Genomic DNA, 14,918 nt, shown 5'->3' with positions numbered 1-14,918 from the left:
GAGCCCGGCCCGACTCTGCCCCCGCGCGCCCTCTCCGCCCGCGCCGATCCGGCTCATCCGGGTGTGTGAGCCGCGGCCACCACGCGGGACAGTCCCCGCTGCCCGCCCGCCTGTCACGTACCAAAGCGCCCGCCGCCAAGCCGCTCCGCGCCCAGCCGATTGGTTAGAAGGGGAAAGGCTTCGCGGGGTGAGCGGCGGAAAGAAACCAAAGGAAGCTCGGAGCCGCACGGTCTGCGCGCCCCGCGCGGTGGTCCCCAGGGCCGCGCCCCGGGCCATCGCGGGACGGGGGCCGGCGACGGGGGAGGGTCGCCGGCCCCGGCTCTCGGGGGACGTCACTGATCTCCAAGGGCGAGGGGACAGAGGGGCGGCCGGCCAGAAGCCGGCAGGCCGCGCGCGGGGCCTGCTGTGCGCTGTCGCCAAGGTTAGGGGGCAGCGGCTACGTTAGGGATCTACGGCTCGCGGTTAACTTCCAGGCAGTTGTGTTAAGAAGCTGGGGACGGACGGGATTCCGCGACACGGGGCAGGGCTTCAGCGTCTCGCCATTGGGGACCCCGAACGGCCGTCTCGTCCTCCCTGAGAAAAGGAAACAGAGGATTAGGAGGGCCGGGGCCGCCCGGCCGCCCTGCGTCCTTGCGGTCACTGGGTCGCCAGCCACGGGGCCTCTTCTGGGTCTGTTGCTGGAAATGATGCCGCACGGAGCAAGTCTTTGACCCCGTGTCTCCAGCATCCTTTAGCCCGTCGGACCTCCAAGTGCCTCAGGGCAAATAGGACGCAGAGAGTTGGGGGTCTCGTCTGAGAACGTTGCATTTTCCGGGCGTGAAAAGCGCAACTGATATATTACCAGGTTTTGAAGGAGCTCGTTTCCTCGGCCAAGATTCCCGGGGACTGGGGGAAGCGGCCCGTGAACGATGACAGGGACAGGCTCCTCTGTGGGAGCTGAGGTGCTGATGTGACGGGCACACCCTTGCTTGGGCTGCCAGGGAGGGGCCACTGCTCAGCTGGTCTCCCCGGGGACAGTCCCCTCCCATGAGCCCTCTTCTGCGTCACCAAGAAAACCAGCCTCCCAGAGGGGCCGGCCACTAACTCCGACCTCAGGGTCTTAAAACATGTGAATTGACATGTTTTCTGGACAAATACAATTTGCAATAAAAAAAAAAAAGAGTTGGCAGTCGTGGAGGTGGAGACGGCTGGGCGGGGACAACTGCTTCCAGGGAGCATGGCTGGGCATCGGCTCTGAGAAGGTGGCACTTGTCACCCCAGATGTCACTTAGATTAACTTGGAAAAGGGCGCTTTTTTTTTTGCCTTTGAATTTTCATTCAAATTTTAGTCTCTTTGGATTTCCCTTTTCTCTTAGGTTATGGATGAAAAATTGACCTCTCAAAGATTCCCTTGAGACTGTGAGCCCTCAGAGAGCAAGACAGACATGAAATACCCTGTTGACCAGATGACAGACGGGCACCTATTGACCTGACCTCGGCCATGCCTCCATCCCTCACGTTACCAGAAATAAGGTGACGGAAGCACGAGGGCCCCAGATCCTTATAATGAACGCAGTCAGCCAGAGAGATGGTAGTTCTGATTTCTTGGGGTTTTGCTTTTTCCAGAAACATCCCTATGTTGCTGAACAACTCACCAGAGGAATTTTATTTTCACAAGCGAGAAGGTTTGTGGAATTCTAACCTCTGAAGGTACCAGGAATCACCCAGAGACGCTCCCTCCCAGGGAAGGGGCTTTGTCACCTCTGCCTCAGGGCCACCCTCCTCAGCGGGGATTCGGGTCCGGTCCCGTGTGAGCCCGGCTCAGCTTTGCGTGCTCCGTCCTCAGAGCCGCTGCCGGAGAAGCCCTGATCCAGTCTGCCCTGGCCCACCGTGCCCTGAAATTCCCGCAGATCACCCTGTTAGGGCTCCCTCGAAAGTGTGATTTATTCCTACGCAGGAGCAGAGTCACGGCCCCATCTGACAAAGTACACCTGTGCTGAGACGGAGTCAGCTCCCTACGCCCTGGGCCAGACAGTTCACGGGAGACGCCACTGAATGTCCTCGGGGCTCCTTGTGAAATGATAAATGGCACATTTGGGGGGTTTATTTTCTATCATCGTGCCTACAATTTATTGAGCATCTCCCGCGAGCTAAATCCGTGACGTCTGTTTCCTCTTGTGAACGAGCAAGCCAACATGGAGGGAGGTGTTGTTAGCATCCCCCTTGCCTGGTCGAAGGAGCTGAAGCTCAGAGAGCAGAGAGCTTGAGTAATTTCCCCAAAGTCAGCCAGCCAAAGGGGTTAGAACCCCAGATGAGGAGGGAAATCGTCCTAACTGCAGACGTCTGGGTTCAGCCCTGGGACATTCTTGTTCAGAAGTCTTGGGAGACCCAGAAATGGTCTGGGCATTGCAGGCAACCTCCCGGCCAGGCTTGGGCCACTGGTGGAAACCCTGCAGTTCCGGGTTTAGACCCAGAGCTCCTCCGGGGTCTGTATCCTCGCCGTCTCGCTGCTATGTTTCAGAATCGAGACACGTATATCGTGATGGTCTCTGTTGCTTGGACGTTTAGGTAGAACTTATTTTCTTATCTGATTTGCCTCAGAATTGACATTTTGAAGAGTGGGTCCTGCCTCTGTTTTTTTGGCTTGTTTGTTTGCTTTTGTGTTTCTGTTTTTTGGCTGCGTTGGGTCTTCATTGCTCCGCAGGCTTTCTCTAGTTGCGGAGAGCAGGGGCTACTCTTAGTTGCGGTGCGCGGGCTTCTCGTTGCAATGTCTTCTCTTGTTGCGGAGCACGGGCTCTAGGTGCGCGGGCTTCAGTAGTTGTGGCATGTGGGCTCAGTAGTTGTGGCTTGCGGGCTCTAGAGCACAGGCTCAGTAGTTGTGGCGCATGGGCTTAGTTGCTCTGCAGCATGTGGGATCTTCCTGGACCGGGAATTGAATCTGTGTCCCCTGCATTGGCAGGCGGATTCTTAACCACTGCACCACCAGGGAAGTCCCTGCATTTTATCTGACATTAACCAACTTAGCCACGGTTTACCCACCACTCACTTCATGTATTTAAGGTTTTTCTTGAGGAGACTAAGGGTCCTCAAAGCTGAGTCCTGCTTCATATCACCCACGAGTGTCCAGCATCTTCCAGAATCTGGGTCATGGGGTCCATCTGTGCCGTGTGTATATCCCGACCACCAAATACACCACACATGGGACTCGATATTGAATTAAAGATTAGGTGACCAATCAATGAGTCTTTGGGTTCCTGACCAAATCTTTCCACCATAAATTGTAGAATCTCGACGTTTTAATGAACCAAGTAGGAAGCCCGCTTCTTCAGGTCAGAGGTCAGAGGTGATTCAGGTTGAGGGGCTGCTGTGCTTTGCTGGTGGTGACTGAGCCCTTGAGACGGGGCACACGGGGCTGTCAGATCTCCTGGTGACACGACCACACCACGTCTCACGGGACCTTCTCATGTTAAATCACGTTGTGACCTGCTGTGATCCCAGCAGGTGTTCCCCAGGAGACGCTCCCATTCTCATCCGAGCCCACGAACACCTGGGACAGGAGTCCGTGGAAACTCCCGCCTCCCCCAGGTGGCCGCGGGACTGAGGACACGGGGGGAGGAAGCTGCCACACGGGGTGAGAATTGGGCTGCGTCTGCCTGTGATGCTGACACCATGATGCTCGAGAACGCAGGACGGTCCAAAGTCCGGGGACCGAGCAGCTGGCTCCCCTCCTGCGGCCGGATCCCGGCTTTCCTTTATCCGCAGGGAGCATCTGATGGTGCTGAGGGCATCGTGGGTGTCGTGTCCTTACAACGCCGCTCCCGTCCGTAACAAATGGACTCTGTCTTTTCCTCACTGGCGTCCGTCTTCCGTATGACGTTTCTTCCAGCTGGAAGAGGAGTTGACTGGACCCTCTTAGCAGTCAGGGCTTTGGTCGTAGTTGGATGTCGGCAGGGAAGTGATGGCCTGTTTGGATGAAGAGTCAGCGGAAGTGATGGCTGGGCTGTTACTCTGACGAGAAAACATGGGACCCGAATATGGTGAAGTTTGTCCCTGCCCAGCTGCCCTGTGAACACGGTTCTGTGCCAGGGATGGCAAGTGCCCTCCTGGAGCCTCAGATCTGCGTGGACACGGCCCCAGTGGCACGGTAGGCTCGCCGTGGCTCCACGGGGTCATCCCAACTCCCAACTCCCTTCCAGGTTTAAGCCTGAAAAGCTGACACGTGGTTAGAACCTGGGCTCTGCCGTCAAAGCCCCAGATGGGCAGCCGCGGAAATCCACAGGGTCTTCCTTGCTCTCCAGTCCAGGAAGTGCAAAATCCGGTCCCGTTTTTGTTAGTTTTTGCCAGATGGTCTTTCAACATTAGAACATAAGTCACACCGTGTCACTAGATCCCGGGGACCTCCCCATTCAGGGCCAGGGTCAGAGCGCTCAGGAGGGTCCCGGGACCCTCTATGGGGGGAGCCCCTTACCCCTCCCACCGGTCACCCGGTGCCGCTGCCGCAGCCGCCTCCCTCCTCCGGGACCCGGCCAGGCCTCCCCATGCTCCGTCAGCGGTCAGCCGGGAGCCCTGTCCCCGTGCCAGGCCAGCCCCTGCCCCCCTTCGCGCCCCTGCGCCCGCCACCCGCTCCGCCGGGCCGTGTCTGGCGCCCCTTCTGGAATCCCGATGGCCTGGAGGGCACAGGGGGGCACGTTCGCGCTCAGCCCATCCCGCCTCCCCGCCAGCATGCACCCTGTGTTTTCTGTCGCCCGCCCGACAGGATGACACGGCTCCTTTAAGACGCGGCGGCCTGCGCGTAAGGCTTCGCCGGCACGTGACGACGCACCGAGCATGCGCTCAGCAAAGCCCGGCGCAGAACGCGCGGGGCCGCAGCGCTGCCGCCGGGCCGGGGCCCCCGGCGCCACGCCCGGAGCGAGCCCGTCACTGTGTTAGTCCCGAGGCCTCCGCCGCCGCCGCGAAGCCCCTTCCCAAGGCTCTCGGGGCCCCAAGCCTCAGGCGGTGGCGGCATGTTTCCGAGGCTGCGCCTCGTGCCCCAGGGTCTGTGACCTTCCTACGAGGAGCCGTCAGCGGGCCCGGGGCGCTCCTGCGACCGGCAGAGGCTGAGCGAACGGAGGCCACACACGTCTCTCCTGCCACCTGGAAGTCGCCTCGGCGTCGGGCGGCCCGCGGCGCAGGACGCCGGGGCGGAGCCCGCCGCCCTCAGCCCGTCTGCTCCAGGCCCAGCCCGGCTCCCGGCCCTCCCGTCTCCGGGCCGTCCGCGTCCTCACAGGTGAGCTTGGCCTCGGTCAGAAGGCAGCCCTGGACGTGGGCGCCCCCGACCTCCCCCGGGAGGGAGGCTCTGAGAGGCCTGGGGGGAAGGGCCACCGCCGGCCCCCGTCCGAGTCCAGAACCTTCCTTTCCCGCTTCCGTGCGGCTCAGGCCCGGGGTGATGGCGCCCGTCCCCCGTCGGAGCCCCTCCTGAGATGTCGGGTGCTCCGAGCGAGGCCGTCTTGTCGCCAGCGGGGGGTGGGGGGCCGGGCAGAGGGCGTTGTGCCCGCTCCACCGTCACAGCGGCTTCGGCCACGCGTCCGTCACCCCGTCGTCCGGAGGACAAGCCGAGCCTCAGGGAGCCCGGGGGCCCAGGTCACGCACTGACGGACGTGGCTCCGACGCCCGGGTTAACCGACGGGACGGGTGCCCGCGGTCCCCGGGGCCTCTCGGCCATCCAGCCGTCTTCCCCTCGTGTCCCCATGGCTGCCGCCGGTTCCCTCAGGGACGGAGGTGCTGCTGTCTGACCTTCCAGGCCCCCGCGCCTCCCGGGCCGGCTGTAACCATGGCGACCCCGGCGTCCGCAAGCTCCCCGAGGGGCCCCGGCCTGGCGCCCAGCGCCGCCCCTGTTCAGGCGGGCCCTGGAGGAGCGCTTGGGGGGGGGGGGCAGGGATGGCACGTGGGGCGCTGACTGCAGAGAAGCGGCGCAGGGACGAGCCAGAGGCCGGCAGTCCCAGCCCTGTCCCCGAACCTGCCCCCGCGCCGTCCGCCTTAAGAAGGTGCCTTACCAGCTTGAAGATTCTGGAAAGCGTGCCCTGGGCGTCATGCCCCTTGAGGCCCTTGTGACCCGATTTGTAGTCGGAAGCTCTGCCCCCGTAACCGAATCCTGGCTTCTGGCCCTCGGCTCCCTGCAAGAGAGGACGGCCGCTCTCAGTCTGTCCATGCGGCCTGGGCAGCACAGACCCTTCCCATCTGCTTCCCTGGAAGCATCAGCAGCCTTCAGACTTGGTGAAATTTGGGGGCTCCTACCTTTCTAACGTGCACAGACAAAATTCCCAATTCTCCAGCCTGGAGGAGCCTCTCCAGGACGACCAGGACCAGCTAGCTCCCCTGGCCGCGGCCTGGGTGCCCTGAGTGTGGACAGTGAACCGGGACCAGGGTCCTTCCAGGGGCTCTGGGCTGGGAGCCGGTCACCGTAGAGGGGAGGGGGCGGGTCCCGGCTGGGAAGCCCTGTCCCCCAGGCCGTGCACCTGGGCACAGCCCCAGAGCCAGCCACCTGGACGGGTCTCAGCAACCCCCCACCCTGGCTGTGTGACCTTGGGCAAGTGTTGGAACCTCTCTGAGCTTTGGTTTCCTCTTCTATAAAATGGGGATAATGGATGCTCTGCTCTGAGAATGGAGCCTGCGGCTCTGAACTTTCGAGCTTGCTGTTGTTATGGGGCGGGGGGTTCCCCTGGCAGCTCCCAGCCTGGTCTGCAGCTGCCCCAGGAGCCCCTCTCACTTCAGGGAAGATGGAGAAAAATTGCCTTCGTGACACGTAGCAATGACAAGTGATTACTGAAATGTAAGGATATGTGTGTCTCTAGGACCAGTCTGCATTCTAATGCGCTTTAGTTTCAAAGGGAAACTTCCACTGTGAACACAAGAAAGGAATGGGGGAAACTCTGATGCTCAGACATAAGGAATGTTAGCCTTTGGGGGTAACGGGTGTCCAGCCTGGGGTGCGACATTCCTCCAGGGGTGAACCACTCATCCTGTCTGCGTCACGGATCTTATGCAACGGACAGGCTCTGAGGTCTCACTTCAGGTTTCGCCAGCAAGAAGTAGGAAGCTCTCTGTCTGGCCTCTCCTGAGAATTCTATACACAAAATAAAACCGTCTCCTGATCGAGACCCCAGAACCCTTTGCCTCAGGCTGCAGCGCTTTCCAGTTTCACGAGGGTGCCTTAGGGCTGGAAGGAGCTTGGGAAACCATGGGATCGATCCCTCTGGTTTAGGCTCCAGAAGCTTCCAGATTCCTCCAGTCCACCCCTCTCGTGTTGGAACTGAAGCTGGACCAGGGCCATCTGTTCAGGCACACCCCCTGCCCTGCACCCCAAGCTGCTTCTCTTCAGCCCAGGTTTGGGAACAGACATTGGCCGCTCAGCTACTTTCACGTGAAGGTTTGGTTTCAAGGGTTATCAAGTGTGCAAGGGACAGGGGCAGCGAAGATCCAAGACCGCATACGAGCGGAGCCCAGAACTGCCCTGAATCGCAGAGGTTTCCATGGACACGCTCGCGGCATCATGGTCCAGGGTCGGGGGGTGGTTAAAGAGGACTGAGCCAAAGGACAGACACAGAAGTTGTCGAGATCCACGCCTTCCCGTGCAAGTGCTAAATCGTTCTCTTACTCTGCTGTTTTCTCCAAAAATAAAGAGCTTCTGAGAATTAAATTCAGGGATTGGTTTTCAGATTAATAATCTGCTTAAATTTTCTCCTTTCAAACTCTTGGTCACTTATATCTTTGGACAACCTAGAATTTACCAAAAAACATACAACATAGTTTAGAAAACTGGTGGGACTTTCAGGAACTCCAAACGGGAAGACAGTCGTGTGGCTCTAGGAAACCTACAAACCAGCTCACGGAATGCGGAGCAGGATTTTACTTTGGAAAAAAAGAGAAAATTAACAGACATTAGTGGGACCAAACACAGAGACGTGAGAGGCATGCAAAGGCCGTGCTGTTAGCTGCCGGGCTGAAGTGGCCTTTAAACGACTGGAAGAAACATGGTCTTTCCCCCTCCCATCACTCCACGTTCGCCGACGGCTTCGCCCTGGTTCACGCCTAGAAGGTTAGAGGCAGCTCAAGCGGTTACTAAAATCAGATTTCTGGGTCAAAAGTGGGTCCCATTCTTCAGCATCATCTTTGTCTCCTGCTGGCACAGAAAGTCAATCATTAATTGTCCCTGAGGGCTGGCCCGTGTCGATTCCCTACGTTATCATCACCTTTTGGCAAATTCATGAGGTCAGGAAAACGCTCACGCGTATTTGTATAAAACGTTCCAGCAAATATCTCAGTTCATACTTCAATGTAATGATGCGTTGGGGCAGTTTATGGAAGCCTCCCCTGCCTTTTCTCTGAGGGTGGCTCCCCCCTCCCTCCTCCCTTCCTTTTCTTTCTTTCTAAAGTCATTCATTGATTTCTATGATGCTTGTTAATTGGGTATCAAGGATATGTAGGCTCTGCACTAGCGATATATTGTGTCTCCAAGGACATTGGAGGATGTGTTTCTAAGGATACTGTGTCTCCCAGACAGACACAGTTCCTGGCCCATAGATTAGTGGTTCTCTTTTTATTCTGGAGATTTTATAAAGTAAGAACTCTATCTAATATTTGCTAGTAAGTATGGTCGATAGATTTAGTTAAAATATAGATAGGCATTTAAAGTTGGTTCAGACACAAAATTTTACTAGAAAGTGAACAAATCAGCCATTTAAAATCTTCATGGGTTAAACGAAGATTTTAATCTTCTTTAAAATCTTCTCAGAAACTCCTAAAAAGGTTTTTTCCTGGATGGCTTGATATCCAAGCTTTAGTTATGACTAAATCAAAACCCAAGCCAAAATCTTTTGGATCACTTAGGTTATAAACTGAATGACTGAATTTAGCATCTTTTTGTCTCGTGAGCAGAATCCTTTTTTTCTCCCCAAAATGTCAACATCTGGCAGGGGAGGGAGTGCGGGCTATTTGGACAGGCCCACACGCAGGCTGCAGGGACCCATTTTTCCTCATCTGCCCTTTTGGAAGGAAATCAGGAATTTTCTCATACGTGGAGTCACTCCTTCCCTGGGGAGGAGCCCAGGGGAGTCTCCTAGGAGCCCTTTGGTGCCTGGGCCCTGGGTCATGAAAACAGGAGTGTGAACCCAGCTGGAAGGAAGGACCGGCTGCGGCGGAAGCAGCGGGGGACAAGCTGGGTGGGATGGGAAGGAAGGTGGGCCCAGAGAGCAACTGAAGCAGAACAGAACAGAACAGCTGAGTGGCCGTGAGGAAGGAGAGGCAACGGGTAGACGTGCATTTGTCACCTACCCAGCTAAATCTGCTGAGGGACAGTCCTCGCCCCTGTGTGAGGAAAAGAAAAAGAGGGACATGGTGATCAGTGTGGGAAAAACGTTCTCTGCATGAAACAGGAAACACAGTCAGGACAACACAGTGCTGAGATGGCAAACAGGTTTTGGCACACGTGCCCTATCCTGAGGTTGGCTGTGGCCCCGGGGAGCTGCCCAGGGAGGATTTCAGATTGGGGTTGAGAGGGAAGGGAGCTGGGATGGTGAGCGCTGTCTGCACGGCAGCAGGCGGGAAGGGGTGTCACGTGCGGCTCAGCCTGTCCTGCATGGGCTCCACGTGACAAGACATTTTGGGGTGCAGTCAGGGAGCTCTGAGTCCAGCCCTCCTTTTGATCCGTTTAGGGATTTCAGGGAAGGGCTGTAAAGTGATGACTCAACACATTGGGAGGTCTTACCTTTCCTTGTGATGGAGGAGGTGTGCGAGGTGTCACCTGCAAAGACATGGGAGAATGGTGAGCGGGGGTGGGGTCCCTGCTTCACAGTAGCCCTGACCCTCCTCGTGAGAGCCTCCTGTTGTCACCATGTCACCTCGTGTTGTCACCTGGCTTGTTGCTAGTTCCCTGCTAGCTCCTGCTTGCTGGGAGGGTCTGGTATCTATTGGTATAAGAAGCCACCCACTCAGTCTCTGCCCGGCGTCCCCATTCTGTTTTAGTTGAGAGAGAAATATACGATTTGAGAATGTGAAAGTATCCAGTGCTACCTCGATCTTCCAGAGCACACAGAAAGTGTCTGAGAGGATGGGAAACACGCCAAAGGCTCTGCAGCCACAGAGGCGGTTCCTCTTGGCGTGTGCGCCCATGACACACCCCCTCTCGCAGGTGATGGAGACGGTGAGCGTCACCACCATCCTCTCTGGGGTGGGCAGTCAAGGGCCCCTGGTATTCGAGCCTCAAACAGGACACCCTCAGGTGTGCGACTCCTCAAGCCCCCTGATCAACATGAAAATACCACCTTAGATGCCTGCTGCCCAGAAAGTTTATAATTAGAGCCTGTGGGTTTGTTTTTAAGATGTTATTTTTTAGAGAAGTTTTAGGTTTCTAGAAAACTTGCACAGCAATTGCAGACAGTTCTCATGACCCCTCTGCCCTGTGCACAGCACCCCTGGCTCTCGTGTGGTCCACTTGTTACAACTGAGCCAATGTCAATACATTAACCAAGGTCTGTGGACTCTGTGTTGTACATTCTGTGGATTTTGACAAATGTATGAGGTGTCTCCGCTGTCACGGGATCATTCAGAGGAGACTCGCTGCCCCCAAATCCCGGGCACTCCTAGTCTATTCATCCCTCCTGTCCCCGCACCCCTGATCTTCTTACCGTCTCCAGAGTTTTGCAAAGCTTGTATTTTTGAACTAAGCATCTCCTACTAGCTTAGTCTCAAAAGGAGTGAGTTCTTCGGTAGAACTCAAAGTTTTAACACAAAGTTAAGCGGCAGATGCAGCTCAGACCTTGGGACCAGGTGCTGGCCCTGGGCTCCCGAGGCCAACCTCACCCTGAGGAAGTGGGAGGCGTCACCTGGGGATATACTCAGAGCCCCCATCATGGATTACAGCTGTGTCACATGGAGATATACTCAGACCCCTTGTGGATCAGAGCTCAGTGTCACCTGGGGACTTACTCGGGCCCTCGTGGACTGGGGCAGGGCCGGAAGCCCCTCACCCCTCTAATCAGTCCCCTCCCACCGTGGCTGCCACTCACGATGTTCTTGAAGAAGTGCACTACGGGGTTTTCATCTTGGGGCCGCCCGTGCTGCGCCTTCTGGGGCAGGGAGCCATAGTGGGTGGCTCTGGCCGCGTGGTGTCCATCCTGAAAGACAGGACGCGTGGTCTCAGGGCAGGCTGGACCCTCTGCTGTCTGGGGAAGCTGCCTCTGCTCCTCTGTGGATCCGGATACTTTTGGAGACCTGATGCTAGGAAGCTGCTGACGTCACAGGATGCAGCCAGGCGGGTGGGGTCTGGGCGGTGCTGTCCCCACGGGTCCCTCCTCGGCTGACCTCCTGGCCACTGCAAACGCCCCGTCGGGAGCCCTCCCGACGGGAAGGCCAAGCTCAGGGGGGAGCATCGCCAGCCTCCCCGGACGTGGGCTCCACCTTCAGAAGCGCTGACAGAGCCTGCGAGCTGGTGGTCCCAGGAGGAGGGGGCCTCGCCTGGAGCCCTGGCAGAGAGGACGGTGCTTGTGCACACCCCCTGCTATGGGAGTGTGGGAGGTCGTGAGAATGAGGGGATCAGGAAACGTCTGGAAGGTCAGAGGAATCCCCTGAAAGCCCGTCAGGTAAATGCGCCAAAGCCTCGTGCACACCTCCTCCATCACCAGCTCGGTGCCCTTACTGTTCAGAAGACACTGTTGCCACCGAAAGTCTAAATTGGGCTTCTCGGGAATTTAATGCATTTAATGGGCTTAGTTTCACTGGTGATACCTGCACCCCTGACTGGACTGTCACTGGAGTAACAAGTGCATCGTCCCTGGCACTAGTTATAGGTACACTGTACCTGGTACTAGTTACAGGTGCATTGTCCCCGGCACTAGTTACAGGTGCATTCTCATTGGTACTAGTTACAGGTGCATTATCTCTGGTACTAGTTACAGGTGCATTATCTGTGGTACTAGTTACAGGTGCATTATCTCTGGTACTAGTTACAGGTGCATTGTCCTTGGTACTAGTTACAGGTGCATTATCTCTGGTACTAGTTACAGGTGCATTATCTCTGGTACTAGTTACAGGTGCATTGTCCTTGGTACTAGTTACAGGTGCATTATCTCTGGTACTAGTTACAGGTGCATTATCTCTGGTACTAGTTACAGGTGCGTTATCTCTGGTACTAGTTACAGGTGCATTCTCCTTGGTACTAGTTACAGGTGCATTATCTCTGGTACTAGTTACAGGTGCATTATCTGTGGTACTAGTTACAGGTGCATTATCTCTGGTACTAGTTACAGGTGCATTGTCCTTGGTACTAGTTACAGGTGCATTGTCCTTGGTACTAGTTATAGGTGAATTCTCCTTGGTACTAGTTACAGGTGCATTGTCCCTGGTACTAGTTACAGGTGCATTGTCCTTGGTACTAGTTACAGGTGCATTATCTCTGGTACTAGTTACAGGTGCGTTATCTCTGGTACTAGTTACAGGTGCATTGTCCCTGGTACTAGTTACAGGTGCACTGTCCCTGATACTACTTACAGGTACATTGTCCCTGATACTCGTTACAGGTGCATTGTCCCTGATACTCGTTACAGGCACATTGTCCCTGATACTCGTTACAGGTGCATTATCTCTGGTACTAGTTACAGGTGCATTATCTCCGGTACTAGTTACAGGTGCATTGTCCCCAGTACTAGTTATAGGTGCATTGTCTCTGGTACTAGTTACAGGTGCATTACCTCCGGTACTAGTTACAGGTGCATTGTCCCTGGAACTAGTTACAGGTGCACTGTCCCTGATACTAATTACAGGTTCACTGTCCCTGATACTAGTTACAGGTGCATTATCTTTGGTACTAGTTACAGGTGCATTGTCCCTGGTACTAGTTACAGGTGCATTATCTCTGGTACTAGTTACAGGTGCATTATCTCTGGTACTAGTTACGGGTGCATTATCTCTGGTACTAGTTACGGGTGCATTGTCCCCGGTATTAGTTACAGGTGCATTATCTCTGGTACTAGTTACATGTGCATTGTCTCTGGTACTAGTTACAGGTGCATTGTCCCCGGTACTAGTTACTGTTAATGTCTATGCCTGTCTCCAGCTGGCGGTCCTCCTACCCCCATCCACCAGGGCTGAAGCCCTATGGTCACGCTGGCTCCTTCTCTGCTCTATTTCCCCCACTGACTCAGTTCACAAACCTTGTAGGTTTTTCTTTAAAATATTCCTTACATTTGTCCTCTGCCCACATTGACGTTAAGGCCAAGGCTGGGGTAGCCCTGTTCGGGCTCCTCCCTTTCCAGCCAAGACGGGTTTGCAAAGGATGCTCTCCTCCTGTCCTTCCCCACAACCGTTCCCTGCCCCTGTTTCACAAACTGAACATCTTTTCTCCAGCCGGGGGGCCCCCGAGACCTGGCACCACACGGCATGGCCTGGTTTTGTCCACTTGCTGAGACCTCGTCTTGGCTCTGAGTAGACCAGCCACCTCGATGTCCTTTGAACGAGGTGTCCACGTGCCCTCCACGCCTCCTGCTTCCCTGTGACTTTTCGTGCCCTGCTCAGCCTTCGAGCTCAAAGTCCATCCTTCTGCAGGTCCTGACTGGAGTCAAGGCCCCCTCCCACTTCCCTGTGGCTCTCTGCCTCTCCCAGGCTCTCCCCGCTGCCTGACACCCACCCTCCCGACGTCGCGGCCGCGCGTTCTGCTGCTGCAGTGCCCTTACTGCGGCCTCTGCTGGACACAGCTTTCTCAGCTCACCTGGGGCGACTCAGCACGTGATCTGCTTTCCGTGTGGCACATTCACAGCCTCCCAGAAGGGCAGAGGGTGAAGCGGAGGGCTGGTGGCCACGGGCTGAGTCTCCCTCTCCTCCACCAGGTCGGGGACCTCACAGGATTCTGGTTCCCCACAGAGGAAACCCGGGGGATTGAGTTATGATGTGGGTACGATGGCGTGGGCAGAAGCGGACGCCATGCGCATTTGAACTTGAAGACGTCAACCTCAAGGGGAAGCGCTGGAGCGTTTCAGGAACTGGTGACCCTCCCTCCCCCGTCCTTACTCTTATTCTCTCTGCTGGGGTTGCCAGAACATAAATAATCTGGTTCTCCTTGTGCTGTGTTGTCTCTCAGCCAGCGCCTTTCTGAGCTCACAGACCAATCAGATTCGCTCACCGCTGGCCCACCTTACACATGCTTCTCCAATAAAAGAGAGTATAAAACTAAGAATGAAAAAAGAAAACAGATGAGCTAGGAAACTGTTTAAATTACTTATTTTAAGAAAAAATATCTTTGTGTCTAATGTATCTGCCAAGTGAAGTTATTTATTAGGTTCCACCCTAATGGCCAAAAATAATTAAAGCAGCTCAGAACTTAGTACAATTTGCCCTGACTTTGGGTTTTTTTTTTGTTTTTGTTTTTTTTTTTTTGGCCGCACTGCACGGCATGTGGGATCTTAGTTCCCTGACCAGGGATCGAACCCACGCCCCCTGCAGTGGAAGTGCAGAGTCTTAACCACTGGAGAAGTCCCTTTACTTTTGTTTTTATATACCATTTTTCTGCAGGCTGTGTTGGATTTTGAGTCACAGAAACATCGTGCACTTTGATTCACCCATTCTGTGGTTAAACTAGAAAAGTTTCTTAAACTTTACAAAAAGGTTTTTAAATAAATGAACGTTCAGTCCTATATGCAGTTCTGATATTATTAAAACTTATTTATGCTCTGACATAGTTAATGAAATATTGTGTAGATAATAATAATGTTTCACATGTTTATCATGCGTACCAGCTTTGAACGCTAAAAGAAAGAGCATATATTTTGGTGATTTTTATAATGAATACATTGGTCGCCAATCTTTTGAGGGAAAAGTAATTTAAATCTTTTAAGGAACACATGAAGTTGGTAAGTTGTGTTCTACCTCTCAGAATCTGGGGTCAGAACTGTTCATGAAAAAGTCAATTAGTG

At 55.1% G+C, this 14,918-nt stretch overlaps 1 protein-coding gene across 1 annotated transcript in view; it reads right to left on the bottom strand.

Annotated features, from left to right (window-relative positions):
- Window positions 1-210: 210 nt before the first annotated feature.
- MBP (myelin basic protein) overlaps window positions 211-14,918 on the bottom strand; it is a 423,042-nt gene continuing 408,334 nt past the window's right edge. Inside the window, exons 6-9 of the mRNA XM_082853265.1 lie at window positions 11,022-11,129; window positions 9,722-9,757; window positions 6,012-6,131; window positions 211-573 (exon numbers count right to left, since the gene is read on the bottom strand). Of these exons, the coding sequence (XP_082709391.1) occupies window positions 529-573; window positions 6,012-6,131; window positions 9,722-9,757; window positions 11,022-11,129 (309 nt within the window). The 3' untranslated portion in view covers window positions 211-528. The remainder of the gene's footprint in view (window positions 574-6,011; window positions 6,132-9,721; window positions 9,758-11,021; window positions 11,130-14,918) is intronic.

The sequence above is a fragment of the Leucopleurus acutus genome, assembly GCF_964270905.1.
Source record: "Leucopleurus acutus genome assembly, chromosome: 13".
NCBI lineage: Eukaryota > Metazoa > Chordata > Mammalia > Artiodactyla > Delphinidae > Leucopleurus > Leucopleurus acutus.
The sequence above is the reverse complement of the archived record's forward strand: the minus strand, read 5'-3'. Positions and strand labels throughout refer to the sequence as shown.